This window comes from Capra hircus, chromosome 4 (genome assembly GCF_001704415.2).
Source record: "Capra hircus breed San Clemente chromosome 4, ASM170441v1, whole genome shotgun sequence".
NCBI classification, from domain to species: domain Eukaryota; kingdom Metazoa; phylum Chordata; class Mammalia; order Artiodactyla; family Bovidae; genus Capra; species Capra hircus.
The window spans coordinates 79,962,446-79,984,356 of NC_030811.1; the positions used below are offsets into that span (position 1 = coordinate 79,962,446).

Sequence of the window (21,911 nt, forward strand, 5' to 3'; positions counted from 1 at the left end):
TTTGATATTCAATGTATAAGTATTAGAATGAATAAATTTTCTGTCCTTCCGGGTATATTCTACCACAATTCCTTTTCAATTCTGTAAATACTTAGAAGTTCCTTTAATTAAGAACATTTAATAAGATATGTGCCTTGGAGTCATGATAAACAATTGTTATTAGTCTTTAAGATTCTTACAATGTAAAAATAATAATGTATATGTCCATGTGCTTCCTTGAAATGGGAAGTAACATCTAATTCTTCTTTAGGACTGATTTCAGCTTCAACATCCTCACAACATCTTTACATTTAAACAAGCCATAATACTTTTTCCATACATAATTTTGTCTTTATTTTGGGCTTACTATAGAAATAAGATGTCAAGATACAATTGAGCATTTTTAAAGGAAAATTGGTTGTAAAACGTAAGAGGGTCTCACTCGCTGCAGCAGCTCCAATGTACACCATGTAAAATGATTGTGACAGCATGAAAAATGAAAATACTTCCAGTTATCACTAGATTTTTCTCATTTCTGTTTTTCCTCCTCAGTTCAACTTGCTGAGGGTAGAAAAGTTAATATTCAACCTGGTAAGAGCTTTTTGGATAGGTTTAATAAAATTTGCTTAATAAATTGTTACAAACTATTGCAGTATTGAAATAAGATCACTCTAAACCTTGCCAGTGGTTGGCCTTACAATCAGCAGACATGTGTACAATATTACACACTGATTCTCTTTGTAAAAGATCGACCAGAAGAGACTGCCACCCATCACGTGTTGAAAACACTTGTGTTTCATGCGGCAGGTTGCAGAAGTTCTCACATGCAAGTACTTGAGCTTAGTCCTTTCATTGACTAATAAAGGTTTGCAGCTCCCACAAGTGCCCTTATTGACTACAAAGAAGTAACCCAAACTTGTTTTCTTTTTCACAGGAATCTGTCCTTGAAGAAGGTACAATTGCTTTTAAAAATTGGGTTAAAGCAGGTGCTAATGTTTACAGACAGTTTTGGATATTTGATGTGCAGAATCCAGACGAAGTGGCACTTAATAGCAGCAAAATTAAAGTTAAGCAAAGAGGTCCTTACACGTACAGGTGAGTCCCCAAAATACGTGGCACTCTTTCCTTGAAGACAGGTATTTCTGAAAAAGCTTCCACTTGACAAATGTCACTGTATTAAAATGTATTTATTACTTTCTTGCCATTAACATACACTGAAATATTTGTTTCTGCCTATATATTAATAAAACCCTAATCTAAGGATTTAATGAGTAAAAGAAATACAGATTTTATTATGAATTTACCAGCATCAATTAACTGCTCTATATTTAAGAAGTTACCAGTGTTTTACCCTTGTGGCATTTGTTCTCAACTCTAGCAGCATCTGCAGGTCAATTCCAAACTCCCAGCCTATCCACACTGCTGTATTTAAAATAGATAACAAACAAGGACCTACCATATAGCACAGGTAACTCGGCTCAATGTTACGTAATAACCTACATGGGGAAGGGATTTGAAAAAAGAATAGATACGTATAGAAGTGTATATATTATATATATGTGTGTGTGTGTCTGTACATATGTAACTGAATCACTGCTGTAAAACTGAAACTAGCACCACACTGTAATCAATTAGACTATATAAAATAAATATTAAAAAAGTAAAACAGAAAATTTAAAAAAACAGCTCTAACATATGCGAGCTAAATTTTTTAAATCGATCAAAAATTTAACAACCAGAGTATTTTAAAATCCTCAAACTTAAAATGTAGGTTCTATGAGTGGTTCTCAAACTGTGGTTTCTGGACCAGCAACATCAACATCACCTGGGAATTAGGTAGAAATGCAATATCTCAGGCCGCACCTTAGACCAAATGTATCAGATATACTTGGTTATGAGCCTAGTAATGAGTTTGACAAATATTCTGGGGATTTCAATACATACTCAAATTTGAGAATCACAGCATTAAACTGATTTTACATAACTACAATACTTGCAAAGGATTTCTATTTAAACTATTTTCCAGGTCTTAAGGGTACTTTTATTCAGTTAGTAGTTTCATTTTGTACAGTACTGAGACTGAATAAGCTGTACCTTTATTTTCCATGCCTTAACAGTTTAACACACTTTTGAAAAGAATCTTAGGTATCAGCACTAATGGGAAATAATTTGCCAGAAAGTTTCATCCTATAAATTTAAAAAACTCATTCCAGGAGCTGTGAAATGATTTACCATGTTCACACAGACCTAGGAACTGGCAACTAAGATTTTTGTGTACCTTTTCTTCTATCTAAATTACAAGACTGTGACTTTTCTAACTATGAAAGTAAGAAAAGAGACTAAACTTAGCAAGGATTAGGATTTTAGTTTACTGACTAGGGATCAAACCTGTGCTCCCCTGAAGTAGAATTGCTAAGTGCTAACCAAAGGACTTTCAGGGAATTCCCTGTATTCTAATTTTTAAACCAAAAACTGAGTGATTATCTTCTCTTTCTAAAAGTACATTCTAAACACAGGCCTCAGTTTAAAGGATTTTTCTCTTGGTGAGCGCCATATACTGGTTCAGTGTTGCAAGTACAACTAAGTAAAACTAGAATTTGGTCACAATTGTTTTACTATCATCTCAATTATTAGGACACATAAATATTCCTGAAAATCGGAGCACTTTAATTTTAGATGTTAATAATAGATAATCTAAATTTAAAATACAACTATCTAAGAGAAAGAAAACAGTAATTGACTGATAATAGATTGTCCTGGATGCTGCTTCAGATTTTTATATTATTTGCATGTTTACAGGACTCGGAGAAAAGTAAATGATAAAATCTTGAAGAAATTATATTAACAGTAAAATGTATTTCTATCTTTTCTGAGTCCTTTTTTGAGATAATGTAAAACATTAATTATTTGTTCAAAAAGTTTTTGTTGAAAACTTACCAAGTACCAGGCACTGTGGTTGGGGATAAAAAACACTCATAATACCTACCTTACATGAATTTTACATTTTTATTATGCCTGATTGAAATGTGTGATTTTTTTATTTGTTATATTTTAAACATTTCAGTCCCATGATTTTGTTTCAGTCTTTATCTTAGATAATAATAGATACCTATTTTAACCTCAAATAATAGACAGTTAAATATAGGACAGTGCAATGTATACCTTATTTCATCTCAGTAAATATCTTGTTAATTGCAAAAGATTTTGTTTCCATAATAACAACCCTTCACCACATTCCTAAAAAAAGTGGTTGGTACTTTGCCTAGAGATGTTAGAGCCAGGAGCTCAGAACTAATAAATATACAATATATGAGGAAGGGATGGAGGGAAATTGACCTGTAAAGTGGAAATTATATTTCATTAGATACCTTTAGTTTTCATTAAAATGCTGGAAATTATGAAAAAGTCGGTGCAGGAAAGTCTGTTCACTATGAACAGACTATCTAATAAGGAAACGTGCTCTTACTGTCCCTTCCTTCAACTTCTCTACTGTCTCCTCCTGACCTCAGGATAAAAAACTAAACATTTGAGTATGGGGTACAACCTTTTATGTTTCAGGTCTTGTTTACTTTAGTAATCTTATTTCCACCACTCTCCTTACTCTGACTCTGTAAACCAAATATACTGAAACATCTGCATGTGCAAAATTACACCATGTCCTTACGTCTCATACATGCTATTTTCAACACTATTTTGCTTAACTACACTTCTATTTGTCCCTCAGTCTACTTATGTGGAATTGTATCCTGTCCATTATCCCCACCATAATCATGCCTAGCCTGGGTCTGTACCTGTTCTGTGTTTTCCCACAGAGTCTATGTAAACTCCTATAATAACACACATCCTTTCTTCCCTGCTGTGCACAACTAAGACACCTCTCCCCGGCCTTCTCTAATTTGCAAGACTCAGCATCTGGCATATATATCTTTTTAACTTACTTGTTTAGCCTAATTTCTGACCATCTACATACTCAAAAAATTTATTTACTGCATGAATGAATGGCATTTGTGACAATGATTTTTCTGAATTTTCTTTTTACTTCTGTTTTTCAGAGTCCGTTATCTAGCCAAGGATATTATAACCCAAGACTCTAAGACCCACACAGTTTCTTTCCTACGGCCCAAAGGTGCCATTTTTGAACCCTCGCTATCAGTTGGAACAGAGAATGACACATTCACTGTTCTCAACCTGGCTGTAGCAGTGAGTAGACAACAATATTATTGATTGTGTAATGCTTTAGAATCCTCTGTAATTAATTTCATGATTAGAACTATCATCAGATATCATTTGTAATTTTGATGAAAATGTATTTTTATGACATTTTGAATTACAATCATCTGGAAATATGACAAGATCATAGAATAATCAACTAAATTGAGAGAACCATTTAAAGTGTATCATTTTAAAAAGTAGGATTTAACTGAAAGTCTTCTTCCTGTGGCTCATGCCAAGACAGAAATGTAATAGAAGAAACATTACACTTTTAATCTTGCAAAGATTTGGCAGTAATTTTAGAGATACAATTAAAAGTTTTATTAAACTTAGATGTACTATTTATCCATTTCTTGTAAAAAATCAATACTGCAACTGGTGTCTTACACTGTGCTTTTTTTTTTTTATAGGCTACACCCCATCTCTATCCAAGCACATTTGTTCAGATAATACTCAATGTACTTATCAAAAACTCAAACTCTTTTATGTTTCAAAAGAGAACTCTAAAGGAACTATTGTGGGGCTATAAGGATCCATTCTTGAGTTTGGTTCCATACTCTATTCCTACCACAGTTGGTGTGTTTTACCCTGTGAGTAACAAATATGAACATCAATACTGCTAGACTCTAACTATATAAATATAATGGCATTGGCAATTCATAATTTTATCATTTAGTATGTTAACCCTATTTATGATCTGGGAATACATAACTGTAAGTTTTTAAAATCTCTATTCACATGGATTTAGCTTTCCTAGTAGGGAAAATTAACTTATCTGCATGAAACAAATTAATTTTTCACAATTAAATTTAAAATTAAGAAACCCACATCTAATCAAGTTTCTACTCCGATAAATATACAGCTGTCTAAAATTAGATTGCAAGCTGCTAAGTCTTTGAGCAATCTTTCGGCTTTGACTTCCCATCTTAAAAAATCAAGGGTAATGCCACATTTTAATTTATTTCTGTTGAATATATTCATCATGTCATTCTTCCTCCTCTAGATGTCTTACAAATTTGTTTAAATGAATATTTAAAACTTAGCCAAAATTGAGCACAATGAGCCTGATATATCAGCAATGTCATATTTTCATAGAATTATTAATAGCTGATTAGTAATCTACTAAAGTGATGAAATGACAGTATGGAAATTAAGAAAAAATGTGAATTTGGTGATGAACTTAGTTGTTCCTTAATGTTTTGAGTTATAAATAGGCTAATCTGACTACTGAATTGAAATTTTGACTATGATGACGCTTGTCACTATACAAAAGTTATAGTCTCCAGTTCATCATTGCTATTTTACTACAGTTTTTAGAAATGCAAGGTTATATATATTAAGAAAGCATTAAGAGATAATAAATTCAGTTACTAGTATTTAACTCAAAGACTTTCAATTTTTTCCTTGGCTAATCCTGTTTTTAATCCTGTGTATCCAATCTTTAAGTCAAGAGGGCCTTAGGAAGCACTGCTGTTAATAAAGCTAGTGGATGTGATGGATGTCAGCAGAACTATTCAAAACCCTAAAGGATGGTGCCATCAAGATGTTGCATTTAATATGTCAGCAAATCTGGAAGGCCTCGCAGTGGCCAAAGTGTTGGAAAAGGTCAATCCTCATCCCAATTCCCAAGAAGGAGCTAACTGAAGAATGTGCTAACTATCAGACTACTGCACTCATCTCCCATGCTAGTAAGGTCATGCTTAAAATCTTTCATGCTAGGCTTCAGAATTATGTGAACCAAGAACTTCCAGATGTCCAAGCTAGGTTTAGAAAAAGAAGGGAACCAGAGATCAAATTGCCAACACTCACTGGAACCTAGAGAAAGCTAGGGAATTCCAGAAAAACATCTTCTTCTGCTTCACTGACTGTGCTATAGCCTTTGACTGTGTGGATCACAATATCTTACCTGTCCTGAGAAACCTGGATGGGGGTCAAGAAGCAAGTCAGATCCCTGTATAAAACAACTGATTGGTTTAAGATTGAAAAAGGAGTATAATGGGGCTGTCTGCCATTACCCTGTTTGTTTAACCTATTTACTGAATACATCATGAGAAATCCCAGGCTGGATTCCACAAGCTGGAATCAAGATAGGAGGGAGAAACATCAACATCCTCAGATATGTGGAAGATACCACTCTAAATGGCAGAAAGTGAAGAGGAACTAAGACCCTTTTGATGAGGTTGAAAGAGTCGGCTTAACTAAATATTAAAAAAAACTAAGATCGTGACATCCAGCTCCATTCCTCCATGGCAATAGAAGGGGGAAAAGTGGAAGTAGTGACAGATTTCCTTTTCTTGGACTCTGAAATCAATGCAGACAGTGACTGCAGCCATGAAATCAGAGGTGATTGCTTCTTGGCAGGAACGCTATGACAAACATAGACAGTGTGTTGAAAAGCAGAGACACTACTCTTCTGACAAAGGTCTGTATAGTCAAGGCTATAATCTTCCCAGTAGTCATGTACAGTTGTGAGAGCTGGATTGTAAAGGCGGCAGAATGCCAAAGAATTGATGCCTTTGAACTGTGGTGCTAGAGAAGACTCCTGAAAGTCCTTTGAACAGCAAAGAGATCAAACCAACCAATCTTAAGGGAAATCAACCCTGAATACTCTTTGGAAGGATGGATGCTGAAGCTGAAATTCCAATATTTTGGTCATCTGATGCAAACAGCTGACTCATTGGAAAAGTCCCTGATGCTGGGAACAGTTGAAGGAAGAAGGAGAAGAGGGCATCAGAGGATGAGATGGTTGGATGGCATCACCAATGCAATGGATGAACTTGGGCAAACTTTGGGAGATGAGTGAGGGATAAGGAGGCCTGGCGTGCTGCAATCCATGGGGTCACAAAGGGTTGGACACAATTGGGTGACTAAACAACAACAATTTTATCTTTGTGTGCTTGCATGCGTGCTAAGTCACTTCTGTCATGTTTGACTTTGTGACCCCATGGACTGTAGCCCACCAGGCTCCTCTGTCCATGGGATTCTCCAGACAAGAATACTGGAGTGGGTTGCCATTCCCTTCGCCAGGGGATCTTCCTGACCCAGGGGTCAAACCCACCTCTCATTACATCTCATGCATTGGCAGGCAGGTTCTTTACCACTAGTGCCACCTGGGAAGACCATCTAATCTTTCAGTTCAGTTGCTCAGTCGTGTCCGACTCTTTGTGACCCCATGAATCACAGCACGCCAGGCCTCCCTGTCTATCACCAACTCCTGGAGTTCACTCAAACTCATGTCCATCGAGTGGGTGATGCCATACAGCCATCTCATTCTCTGTCGTCACCTTCTCCTTCTGCCCTCAATCCTTCCCAGCATCAGAGTCTTTTCCATGAGTCAACTCTTCACATGAGGTGGCCAAAGTATTGGAGTTTCAGCTTTAGCATCAGTCCTTCCAAAGAACACCCAAGGACTGATCTTTAGAATGGACTGGTTGGATCTCCTTGCAGCCCAAGGGACTCTCAAGAGTCTTCTCCAACACCACAGTTCAAAAGCATCAATTCTTCAACACTCAGCTTTCTTCACAGTCCAACTCTCACATCCACACATGACCACTGGAAAAACCATAGCCTTGACTAGACGGACCTTTGTTGGCAAAGTAATGTCTCTGCTCTTGAATATGCTATCTCGGTTGGTCATAACTTTCCTTCCAAGGAGTAAGCGTCTTTTGATTTCATGGCTGCAGTCACCATCTGCAGTGATTTTGGAGCCCCCAAAAATAAAGTCTGACACTATTTCCACTGTTTCTCCATCTATTTCCCATGAAGTGATGGGACCAGATGCCATGCTTCATTTTCTGAATGTTGAGCTTTAAGCCAACTTTGTCACTCTCCTTTCACTTTCATCAAGAGGCTTTTTAGTTCCTCTTCACTTTCTGCCATAAGGGTGGTGTCATCTGCATATCTGAGGTTATTGATGTTTCTCCAGGCAATCTTGACTCCAGCTTATGCTTCTTTCAGCCCAGCGTTTCTCATGATGTACTCTGCACATAAGTTAAATACACAGGGTGACAATATGCAGCCTTGACGTACTCCTTTTTCTATTTGGAACCAATCTGTTGTTCCATGTCCAGTTTTAACTTGCTTCCTGACCTGCATACAGGTTTCTCAAGAGGCAGGTCAGGTGATCTGGTATTCCCATCACTCTCAGAATTTTCCACAGTTTATTGTGATCCACACAATAAAGGCTTTGGCATAGTCAATAAAGCAGAAATAGATGTTTTTCTGGAACTCTCTTGCGTTTTCCATAATCCAGCAGATGTTGGCAATTGGAAGTTCACGGTTCACGTAATACTGTAGCATGGCTTGGAGAATTTTAAGCATTACTTTTATAGCATGTGAGATGAGTGCAATTGTGCGGTAGTTTGAGCATTCTTTGGCATTGCCTTTCTTTGGGATTGGAATGAAAACTGACCTTTTCCAGTCCTGTGGCCACTGCTGAGGTTTCCAAATTTGCTGGCATATTGAGTGCAGCACTTTCACAGCATCATCTTTCAGGATTTGAAATAGCTCAACTGGAATTTCATCACCTTCACTAGCTTTGTTCGTAGTAATGCTTTCTAAGGCCCACTTGACTTCACATTCCAGGATGTCTGGCTCTAGGTGAGTGATCATACCATCGTGATTTTTAGTAACCACTTTCAAAGATCATAACAGAGAAAATTTCTAGAAATATGACATGGTCTCATAGGATTTGTTCCCTATCCCCTCACCTCAATATAACAGGACTAGTGATCAAAATGGCCTTTCTGGCTTAATTATAACAAAGAATAGAATTACAACAAACTACTACACAATTGCAGTCATCTCACATGCTAGTAAATAGTGGAGTTGGATCATGTCAGCTTCTGATATGTTTTCTTCCTTTGTCTCAGCATCTAGCACTTGTTTCTAGGCACCTTCTATATCTTGTTTTTATAAAAATACTAAAAATCAGTAATTATGAAAATTTATTTGCTTATATATTTCAAATCACACAAAATAGTTGTGAACAACTAATGTCTGAGAAATGCAAAATTGAGTTAATTACATATTTTATAATTTGGAAAGCATGGCTTGTTTTAGAAGTAATTTTTTCTTGTATGAATCTCTTCAGTACAACAATACTACAGATGGAGTTTATAAAGTTTTCAGTGGAAAAGATGACATAAGCAAAGTTGCCAGAATTGACACATATAAAGGCAAAAAGTAAGTATTCAAGCAAAGTGTGTGTGTGTGTGTGTGTGTGTGTGTGTGTGTGTGTGTGTGTGTGAGACTAGGATACTCTAAGGCAGACGAGAAACTTATTTACCAACTGGTAAGGCACAGGCATCAACCTATGGAACAGAGCTGCCTATATCTCAGCCCTAGAAACTCCTGGTCTATCAGGCATTAAACCTTTAGTTGTGACAACTGATCACACTAGTGCATAGGTGCTGAGCATCAGCCCCACTGGAGGATTAATCTTGATGAACAAGTTTTCTTACATAAAGAAATCTAAAGGGACTATTTCCATCTCTGCTGCATAACTGGTATTATCATATACCATAAAATTACATAACTGCAAATGAAAAGGAAGAAAATCAATATGTCAACTCATCATTTTAGCATCCAGTATATCTTACTGATGTTCTATTTTTGGAGTTGGTGATGGACAGGGAGGCCTGGCGTGCTGCGATTTATGGGGTCGCAAAGAGTCGGACACGACTGAGCGACTGAACTGAGCATGAAATATAAACACTGCTCATTCCCAGGACATGACAAAGTATGTCTGTAAATATGGCAGCTTAATGAATCCATGCCAATGCTTTCATGACTTTCTCTTTCAAAATTTTCTCAAAATGATTTTATTGATAACTCAGCTTTTTAAAATATTTATCAACACAAAATGGAATTATTATTTCCTTTTCTAAAACTGACATATTAAACTTGAAAAATAAAAAGCACACCTCCTGTGAAGTAGTAATAGAATGAGATACATTCATACAGCCATGATTTCCTACTTTTCCCTAACTCCTGCCTATTTATCTGGAGTACACCTAATTCATCGTGTCTAAAACAGGAAGAACCTCAATAAATATCAAGGGAGACAGAAGTTTCTCTTCAAAGTTAAAATTAGTTTTAGATCAGTGATTTCCTGACAAAGAATAAAGTGATCAAAATCAAAAGAGATGAAATATTTTTATAGATTAATCATTATGTGACACTGAGTTATCTAAAAAATTGCATAAAACTGTTAAATACTCATGTAATCCTTTTCCTTCTACAGAGACCTAATCACACTTTTTTTTTAATATAAAAGTCTAATGGAGGGAAAAAAATATTTCTAAATGCTCATTTTAGGGGAATCACATCGGTGTCTGTATATAGAGGAAATGAGCATTGCTTCCATTTCAATATTAGAGAGAGGTTTTGAGGAGAATTACTAAGTACTCCTAATTGGAGTAAGAACTTCACAAGAGTTTGAGATTAGGACAAGGTTACTTTAACCATGGCAAGACCATGGTTACTTGACCATGGCAAGACTAAACATGGCAGACTGAGCAGCTTATTCTGTTTAAAAAAGAAGCAACGACTTGCCTTGACATCTTACTGGATGATATGTTAGGAGTGTGAAAAACTCATTTCCTATCACCAAAAAGTGTCTGAGTATGCAGAGAAACTATCACCACTATTGTTTTCATTGTTTCCATATATAAATAAATATTTTATATATATATATATATAAAATTTATGCAGGTACCAGAGTATAAATTAATAAACTTTGCCCTATTTAAATGCCAGTTCATGCAAGAGTTAAAAGAAGTGGAAAGTATAAATTGATTATCCATGTTTCTAATCTCTATTGATCCAATATCTGCTTCTCTTTCTTTTCTCCTCTACACTCCCTTCTTATCCTTCACACTGAGTTTATATCAGTTAACCATTTAATATCTTCATCCTATTCAGTGTGAATAAAACATACTATCAAATAATCCATTTCTCCCTAGGTGGGGAACTTTCTCCTAAAAGGTCAAAATTTTGGACAAGTATTTCTCAATTTTCTTTTTGCAGAACTGTTTCTGTTCCATGTGGTTTCTAATTAACGACATTTGGCAGTTTTTGTTTTATAATCTGGTCACTTAATTGCTTCAGGCACTTCCTTTATCTCAACAAGATTCAGACTTCAAGCAAAACATAGACCAAATGGCTTAAAACATTTCTTAAACTTAGCATTTGTCACATACAGGCTAATCAATAGTTATTATTTTAGCAGACTTACTGAATCATAATAGAAAAAGTGATGTGAGAAAGGTGCTCTTCAAATGATCATTTTCTTTTTTCCTTTTTATTCCTAAGGCATCTCTCCTATTGGCCAAGTTATTGTGGAATGATTAATGGTACAGGTAAGAGCATATGAAAGTGAAAAAGAAAGTGTTAATCACTTAGTCCAGTCCAACTCTTTGCAACCCCATGGACTGCAACCTCTGTCCAAAGAATTTTCCAGGCATGAATACTGGAATGGGTAACCATTCCCTTCTACAGGGGATATCCTTGACCCAGAGATTGAATCCAGTCGCCTACATCACAGGCAGATTCTTTACTGTCTGAGCCACCAGGGAAGCCCAAAAGAGCATATGGTTTGTGGTAATAATCACAGTGAAACCAACTGCTATTTCCCCAAAATCCACTTCCATATTTACAATATTCTTGGAGTTGAGGGTATGCATTTACATATCTCTGTATCCCTACAACGTAATTCAGAGTCTCTATTTTTATGTAGGCTTAGTAAATATATGTGTAATGTGATGAAATTTCTCAAAATTAGCCACCAAGGATGAGCCTTTACTGCATTCCGGGGAAATGTTTGTTTTGTACACGTAACGAACTCCTTCCTGACCACAGAAGTAAAACATTAGAGAGGTTTAGAGTAGTGATTACACCTTTGTAAATACTGTATAGATAATCACTTAAACCTGAAAGAATTAAAATATCAACATAATTTAAAAAGGTAAGTTATGCCTCCAAGGATTTCAAGCTGAAGTAGAATCAGTGAACTTTTAAGCAGAGCTCTATTTTGAATAAGATGGTCAGAAAGAGAGAGAAAAGAACAACAACAACAAAAATAAGGTTACCGGTAACCTAACAATGAGAAATGTATGCAAAAGTGAACATTCTGAATTAGAGTTAGGAAAAAGTACTACGTACTTAGATTTAGAGTATGGTTCAGTTCAATTCAGTCGCTCAGTCATGTCTGACTCTTTGCGACTCCATGAATCACAGCATGCCAGGCCTCCCTGTCCATTACCAACTCCCGGAATTCACTCAAATTCACGTCCATCGAGTCAGTGATGCCATCCAGCCATCTCATCCTCTGTCGTCCCCTTCTCCTCCTGCCCCCAATCCCTCCCAGCATCACAGTCTTTTCCAATGAGTCAACTCTTCCCATGAGGTGGCCAAAGTACTGGAGCTTCAGCTTTAGCATCATTCCTTCCAAAGAAATCCCAGGGCTGATCTCCTTCAGAATGGACTGGTTGGATCTCCTTGCTGTCCAAGGGACTCTCAAGAGTCTTCTCCAGCACCACAGTTCAAAAGCATCAGTTAAGAAGTGCAATTATAAAAAGCTAAATCAAATACCATGAAGTGAGCTTTCAGTTGCTAAGAAGCAGAAAGTGAAAGTCACTCAGTCACGTCTGACTTTTTGTGACCCCATGGACTATACAGTCCATGGAATTCTCCAGGCCAGAATACTGAAATGGGTAGCTGTTCCCTTCTCCAGCAGATCTTCCCAACCCAGGGATTGAACCCAGGTCTCCCGTATTGCAGGCACATTCTTTGCCAGTTGAGTCACCAGGGAAGCCCAAGACTACTTCAGTGGGTAGCCTATGCCTTCTCTTGGGGATCTTCCCAACCAAGAATCGAACCGGGGTCTCCTGCATTGCAGGTGGATTCTTTACCAACTGAGCTATTAGGGAAGCCCCGAAGAACAGTATAATGTTTATAAAGTCAGTTAGGCAATACTTTATAGGAAAGTAATATAATAAAGATGAAAAATGTTAAATACAAAGTTAGATAAAAGGTAGGGAATAGAAAGCAAACATAGGAAGTGTTTACTTTTGCAAATGTGCTGATGAATTTTGCATGTTTACTTAATTTTCTACTTTACTTAATTTTTAACACTCGTAGAAAAAAACCAGCAAAACCATTGTTAACTTTGCTTTGTAGTGCGCTTTGAGTCATGAAGTGTATGAAGAAATTCTTTTCTAAGTAGTTCTTTCTTCCAATAAGTTGTCAAGTGTACCAATACCACTAACTCTAGTAGTTTCATAAGCATAAACTTCATACTGTACCCTCAGATAGAGACAGAAATACGCTGTTGTTTAGTCACTAAGTTCTATCTGACTCTCTTGCAACCCGATGGACTGTAGCCCTCCAGGTTCCCCTGTCCATGGGATTTCCCAGGCTAGAATGCTGGAGTGGGCTACCATTTCCTTCTCCAGGGGGTCTTCCTGACCCTGGGATCAAACCTGTGTCTCCTGGACTGCAGGCAGATTCTTTACCACTGAGCCACCTGGGAAGCTGAAATATACTGTGCTTCTCCTAAATAGTAAAGGGGTCTTTATGGGTTTAAGAAAAAATTAAACATTGTTTTGTCCAAAACTAAGAAACAAAGATATTTTTTTAAAAAGCAGGTAGAAGTGAAGTGAAGTGAAGTCGCTCAGTCGTGTCCGACTCTTTGCGACCCCATGGGCTGTAGCCTACCAGGCTCCTCTGTCCATGAGATTTTCCAGGCAATAGCCCTGGAGTGGATTGCCATTTCCTTCTCCAGGGGATCTTCCCAACCCAGGGATCGAACCCGGGTCTCCTGCATTGTAGACAGACGCGTTACCATCTGAGCAACCAGGGAAGTGGACTTATTAATGATAATAACATAAATACATGAGCATCAGGCACAAAGTTAAAAGAAAGAAGAAAATAGCAAAATTAACTAGGAGCAAAGGTTGATTAGACAGGCCAGGGTCTCTGATGAAACCCTGTGAGAGAGATTCTTGGTTACTGCACTAGGAAAAGAGACTAATGAAAAGGCTCTAAGGAGTTTTAATCATGATTCTGAAATACTTCCTCTACCTTCTTCAACAAACTTAAAGAGATATAAACTGATAATATTGATTTACATTTGGATGTACTAAAGAACGAGAGCCTGGCTAACATCAGTTATCTTATGATCATGACCCACTATAATTGCTGGTCTCTATGACATAATCTTCAATGATATTTCATGATTTTTTTTTTTTTACAGATTTTCAATACATTCTTTTCTTTTATGACTAAGGTGTTGGGAAGGTAGTCATAGACAATGCCCATTTAGGAACAATCTTGGGAATTTAAGCTAATTTTCAATTTTCCATACTCTTAATATCATGATCTAATTCACTGCAATCATCTGTTGCATTTCACTTATCACAAGAGTGGAAGTGTAATGTAATAAGATCACAAGGTTAGTGCAGTTACCAAAAAAGAGCATGTATTCATAATTGAAGGATAGGTTTTACTGTTTTGAACAAACACATTCAGTGGTGGCTCATTTTGGTGATATTCATTTGTGGAGTAAATGGAGGAACTGTCTAGCTATTTCTTCTTATATCCACTGTATGCCATGGATTATAACTATAGTGTTCACTTGCTAAGTTGTGTCCGACTCTTTGCAATCCTATGAACTATAGCCTGCCAGGCTCCTCTGTCCATGGGATTTCCCAGGCAAGAATACTGGAGTGGGTTACCATTTCCTTCTCCACGGGGTCTTCCTGACCTAGGGATCGGATCCACATATCTTGGTTGGCAGACAGATTCGTTACCACTGAGCCACCTGGGAAGCCCTCATAACCATAGCAGAGATTCAATAAACTCTATAAATGTCCTTTTTAGTTTCATGTGTGCTTTCCCCAACATATTCAGGAAATTCTATTTAGTGAGAGAATTAAATAAATGACTTAAAAATATTAATCTGCTGTTAGGGCAGACGAATGAATCACTATTTAAGGTAAGAACAACATTTACCAAACAGGAGTTCCAAATGAACCTCAAGGTAAGAAAAGTGCTACTCTACATATATGGTAGGGATTTCAAAAAGTAAACACAATCACAGTTTTAACAACCTGTGGTTTTGCCATTGTACACATTTTAAACTTTATTTTTAAGGGGTAGGAAAAGTTAATATGAATGGATACCAGTGAATGTGTATAGACTTGTTGAATACGGTAGCTACTAGCCATATTCACACTTAAGCAGCCAGAACAAATAGAGATAGGCTGTAAGTAAATATTAGATCTGGAGTTTTGTTAATTATTATGTTGATTACAAGTTTAAATTATATTTTGGATATGGTGGGTGATATAAAATATACCTGATACTTGTTTTATTTTTTAAATGTGGCTACTGGAGAATATCAATGTTATATGTACAGTTTGCATATTTCTCTTAACCAAGCTAAAGTCAAGATTTCCAGATTTTTCTAGGACACATACTCCACCTAATCCCTTGCCGTTGGCTTGATTTCTAAATAGACGGAGCCACATTTCCACCTTTCATTGAGAAGACTCAGGTACTACGATTCTTTTCCGCTGACATTTGCAGGTAAGACAGTCACTGATACAGTTCTGTAAGTCAGAATTCTTTCACCAAGTGACAAAACACAGACCCAGAAGTTCATACTTAATAATCATAATATTTGAGAAAAATAAAATATATTCTTGATGTATTGAAAATAAATACAGAATTCATATGTTAATAAGCTTTTTAAAAAATTGAAAGTTGTAGAAGAATATTTTGCATAATGCAAATCATTTTCTTCTTTTTCATTTCTAAGCAAGACATTCTCTTTCTTTTGCTAAACTAGTAAAATGGTAGGGCATGGCCCCACCATAGCAGCCTCATTCTCAGTGTGTTCACAGCATCCTCACAGACATCAAGGAACAGATTGTTCTTACAGAAAATCAATAAGGCAACAGAGATACTAAATGACACAACAGAGCAATTAGACTTAATTGATATTTTTAGAACATTACATCCTAAGATAACCAGACTACTGTGTATTCATTTCAAGTGCACATGGAACATTCTAAAGGGCAGACCACAAACTAAGACATATAATAAGCTCCAAAAAATGTAACAATTTCTAAGATGCTTAGAAATTACTTTAAGCATCTTTTATGACCACAATGGCACAAAACTAGAAATCAACCACAAAAAGAGAAATGAGAAAAAATGATTACATGGAGACTAAACAACATGCTACTAAAAAAAAAAAATCTATGATGAAATCAGAGGAGATTAAAAATACCTTGAGACTAATGACAATGAAAATATAACCAAACAAAGTCTATGAGATGCAGCAACTGCAGTCATAAGAGGGATGTTTATAGCAATACAGGTCTCCCTCAAAAATCAGGAAAGTCTAAAACAAAGTAACTTATCTAGAATACACTCACACAATATACACAAAAATAAATGCAAAATGGCCTAAAAACCTAGATATAAGAAACAACACCGTAAAACTCCTAGAAAAGGACCTAGGCAAAATATTCTCTGACATAAATAGCAGCAATGTTTTCTTAGGTTAGTGCGCCAGGGCAATAGAAATAAAAGCAAAAACAAACAGATAAGACCTAATAAAACTCAGAAGCTTTTGCATAGCAAAGGAAACCACAAACAAAATCTAAAAAGGACTTACAGCCTGGGAAAAATTATTCACAATCAATCAAACTCAAAAGGGTTTAGTCTCCAAGAGATACAAACAGCTGACACAGCTCAATATCAAAACAACAACAACAATCCAATCAAAAAATGGGCCGAAGACCTAAATAGACATTTCTCCAAAGAAGACATACAGATGACTAATAGGCATGTGAAAAAAATGTTCAACATTGCTAGTTAGCAGAGAAATGCAAATCAAAACTTCAGTGAGGTATCAACTTCACACCAGTCAGAATGATCATCATCAAAGCAGCTACAAATAAATTCTGGAGAGGATGTGGAGGAAAAGGAACCCTTCCGTACTGTTGATGAGAATGTAAACTGGTGCAGCAGTTTTGGAAAACAGAATGGAGGTTCCTTAAAAAATATAAATAGAGTTGCCAGCAATCTTACTCCTGAACATATACCCAGAAAAGACAAAAACTCTAATTAGAAAAGGTATATGCACCCCAGTTTCTCAGCAGCACTATTTATAACAGGCAAGATATGCAAACAACCTAAATGCCCATTAACAGCTGAATGGATAAAGACCTGGTGTACATATACAATGGACCATTACTCAAGACATAAAAAGAATGAAATAATGCCATTTACAGCAACATGGATGAATCTACTGATTACCATATTAAGTGAAGTAAGTCAGAGAAAGACAAATATCATATGATGTCACTTCTTTGTGGAATCTTAAAAATGGTACAAATAAACTCATTTACAAAACAGAAACAGTTTCACAGACATAGAACATCAACTGACAGTTGCCAAAGGTGAAAGTGGAAGAGGGATAAACTAGGAGTCTGGAATTGACATAGACATACCACTCTATATAAAATAAACAACAAGGTCCTAGGGTAAACCACAGGAACTATACTCCATACCTTGCAATAACCTATAATGGAAAAGAATCTGAAAAAGAATGCGAAACTCTTTTGCAACCTCATGGATTGTAGCCCTCTGTCCAGGGAATTCTTCAGGCAAGAATACTGGAGTGGATTGCCATTTCCTCCTCCAGGGGATCTTCCCAACCCAGAGATCAAACCCAGGTCTCCTGTACTGCAGGCAGATTTTTTACCACCTGAGCCACAAGGGAAGCCCAGTTGTATAAATATTTAATTTACAGAAGAAAGTAGCTCTGAAAATGCCTTCAATATAACTACTCCATAGTAATTTTGAAACAAAAATTATTTTCTGAAGAGTTTGAAAACAAAGGTAAAAATAGTTCATACTCAGGTAGGTATTGAGCCTTGGTGTGTCATAAAATGGGCTTCCCTGGTGGCTCAGACAGATCTGCCTGCAATGCAGGAGACTTGGGTTCGATCCCTGAGTTGGGAAGATGCCCTGGAGAAAGGAATAGCTACCCACTACAGTATTCTTGCCTGAAAGAATTCCATGGACAGAGGATTACAAGAACTTTTTTTCTAGGGAATTAAGCAAGAATTCTAACAAGATTATATCCAGATTTTCTAATTTAAAGCAACAATATAAATTAATTTAATATAAATATAAAGAAAAAAGAATCTCCAGAATGAGGTTCCCCAAATGAAGCTCTTTCTTATCTGTGTTTAGGTCATTTTACGCTGTGTTTGGAGCCGAAATTAATCTAAAAGGAATCCCTGTGTATAGATTTGTTCTTCCATCCAGGGTTTTTGCATCTCCACTTCAAAATCCAGACAACCATTGTTTCTGCACAGAAAAAATTATCTCCAAGGATTGCACCTTATATGGTGTGCTAGATATTAGCAAATGCAAAGAAGGTATGCAAAAGTTCTCATGTCACAATTCATGGCCTAATCTGCAATATTCTTTAAAATGTAAACTTCACTCAGGATTCCTTTTCTACAAGAAATCTAAAGTGAGAAAGCAGTAAGGGCAGAAAGTAAGGGTAATAGTAGGACTTTTTCTTTCATTTCTGTCCCACTTTCAAGGCCCCAGTTGTTTCCGTGTTGCAAAATTTCATTTAGATAAAACCACACTGATACTTCCCTGAGCTACTTTGGAAAATGTCTCTTTAGGTCCTCTGCTCATTTTTTAATTGCGTTATTTTTTCAGTTGTGTGAATTCCTTGTATATTTTGTATGTTAATCATGCGTTTTGCAAATATTTTCTCCCACTCATTAGGCAGCCTTTCATTTTTGACGGTTTCCTTTTCTGTGCAGAAATCTCTGCTCCTTTTAGATATAGAGCAAAATGAAAATAATTCTCAGAATACTCTGAGCATCCCAACTTATCTATCTGACATTTTTGTAACTTTTTTACACTAGGAAATGGTAAATAAAAGTAAGCATATTTCAAGATGTCTCTGAAACAAAAGTTGATTCAATCAATAAATTGGGAGTCTCTCTCATTTTGCTTATCTTCATGTTGGAGTAGGTGAGAATAAAGAAAGAAAAGCCTAGTAGGTGATAATAAAGAAAGAAAAGCCTCTTAAATAAATTCTCAGAGACATATTACTGCCTGAAACATGAAGGTATATGGTTGTATTAATAACTATGTGTTCAGTAGCTAAGCTTTATATATTGAAAATAAACACTTAAGGGATGAACAACAGAAGTTTATGTTTTATTTCTGATCAAAAGTGATCAGATGTAATACTTTTCCCTCACCCTTATCCCTCAATTTCTATTCAAGGCAACTCTATGTTTCTTTTTCTATTTTTTTAAGTTAAAAAGCTTTATTTTCAAGGAAATCTTTTCTGAGTGCTATATGAAATGAGGAAAATAATTTATCCCAAATGTTTCTTAAACACTGTTTTTCAGGAAGACCTGTGTACATTTCACTTCCTCATTTTCTACATGCAAGTCCTGAAATTGCAGAACCTATTGAAGGCTTAAGTCCAAATGAAGAGGAACACAGCACATACTTAGATGTTGAACCTGTAAGCAAATATATTATTGATCTGATTGGTTTAGTACATTTTACTGAAAGAAAAATTAAATTTTCTTCTTTCTGTTAATCATATTTATGATATTTATTATATCACAATGTAGATAAATTAATTTTTTTAGTGAATTATAGTTGATTTACAATGCCATATAATTGCAGGTGTATAGCAAAGTGGTTTAGTCATATTTATATATATATGTATATATATATATTTCAGATTCTTTTCCCTTATTAAAAAATACTGAGTGTAGTTCCCTGTGGTATATAGTAGACTCTTGTTGGTTATCTAGTCTACATAGAGTGATGTGTGTATATTTACTTACTTTTACTTCAAGGAAAAAAATGTTGGCTATCTTCCTATTGTTGCTTATGAAATGCCAAAGTAACTCTATTTTACTTTTTCAACATATAAAATTTTATAAGCATTTTTAATTGTTCATAATTCATGAATAGAAATGATGTTATTATTATAATTGACTTAAAACAATTTAGTATAAGTTACAATCTTATTCTCATTTTATACTTAACTGTGAATATTGCTTATATGAGGGGACACTGTAGATTACAAGGAACTAAAAGATTTTATGGGTATATGTGCATTTAAAGCAAGATATACTTAGCATCTAGAAAAATCTATTAGGTTTCCTGTACTGTAACAGTTTCAACTTTTAATTTATTTCAAATATTCTTTTCAAAAGTTAAATGGCATGCTAGAATTTTAGTAGCCACATTTCATTTTAAATAATACTAGAAGTAATGCTGTAATTATACTGATGATACACAGGTTCTGACTGAATATATTTTTGACCATATATAGTTCAGGATTTAAACTGACTATATGAGTTCACTATTATTGTTGATTTCCCAAAACCAATCACAAAAATATCACAGATCTAACGAAAACCTTGATAGTAGTTTGGGCAAAGAAATTGTGTGTGTGTGCATATATACACATGTGTGTATACACTCGTGCATATACACATAAAATGTAATTATGAAGTTTTATGTACATAATATTTAATATGTTCAATTAATTAATTTCATAAGTTTTAAGTACTACAGTTTCACCTTAATTTCTATAACAATAAGTTTTGGATATTATAAATGAATTATTTAAAAGAAGTTGGTGATTATTTTAGTTTCTCTCTTTTTAGATAACTGGATTCACTTTACAATTTGCACAACGGCTGCAGATCAATATGCTAGTTAAGCCAGCAAAAAATATTGTGTGAGTCTCTTCAACAGGTTCATTAAATTTTTAGTATTTTCTTGTCAGAAAGTGAATATATGTATGAAATTAAGCAGAAATAGTACAAAATTAAAACTTCTCTTTGGCTTAATATCATGAAATAATTACTAAATGCTTATAACTTTGTAATTTAGAATTATATCTAGTACCTATTGATATGGTATTTATACATATTCTGGTATTAGCATTTGGTGACAATGCTCATTTTGCTAGTTGTCCAAATACTTCCATAACAGTTGTTTTTAAAATTCAAGTTTACTGGGTATAAATTATCAAAAGGGAAAATATATACTTACAAAAAGTCAATCTGGTTAGAAATCTGTATTAGAAAGATTTATAGGAATGAAAGATATCTGAGAAACAGACATATTAAAATTTAAAGGATTCGTTATAGGGAACAAGAAACTTAGTAATTTGTAATTTTTTAGAATTTTTTAAAATGTTCAGAAATTTCTGAACACTTATTTACACTAGCAGTTACTAACATTTGTATTAAATATTTGTATTATTTTAGTATATATTTTCATAATTATTTTCAATGTTTATTACAGAGCATTAAAGGGTCTGAAGCACAACTATTTGGTGCCTATTCTTTGGCTTAATGAGGTTAGTATTTTTATCTATTAGTCACCAAAAATGATAAACATAGAAAAAGCTTTCAAAGTGTGCAAATAGAATATACATGTATAGAATTTGAAGTTGTATATGTTCCATTACTTATATGAGCGAGTTTATATGTTATTAAATACATAAATATTTTCAGAGAACCAAGCTACACAGAAATATCAAGGTTTACATTAGTTTCCAGTGCTTTTATTTCTGGAAGATGAAGTACTTCCTAAAATTTTAGATTATTTTCATAATATGACTAGAAAATATTTTT

At 35.2% G+C, this 21,911-nt stretch overlaps 1 protein-coding gene across 7 annotated transcripts in view; it reads left to right on the top strand.

Moving 5' to 3' along the window:
• The window catches only part of LOC100860959 (CD36-like protein), a 39,897-nt gene that overhangs the window by 14,251 nt on the left and 3,735 nt on the right, over positions 1-21,911 (top strand). For all 7 annotated transcript variants that reach the window (XM_013963209.2, XM_013963210.2, XM_013963206.2 and 4 more), the window contains 10 exon segments: positions 914-1,074; positions 4,032-4,179; positions 4,602-4,781; positions 9,284-9,375; positions 11,506-11,552; positions 15,711-15,780; positions 18,463-18,650; positions 19,653-19,771; positions 20,934-21,007; positions 21,580-21,634. In XM_013963209.2, the coding sequence (XP_013818663.1) occupies positions 914-1,074; positions 4,032-4,179; positions 4,602-4,781; positions 9,284-9,375; positions 11,506-11,552; positions 15,711-15,780; positions 18,463-18,650; positions 19,653-19,771; positions 20,934-21,007; positions 21,580-21,634 (1,134 nt within the window).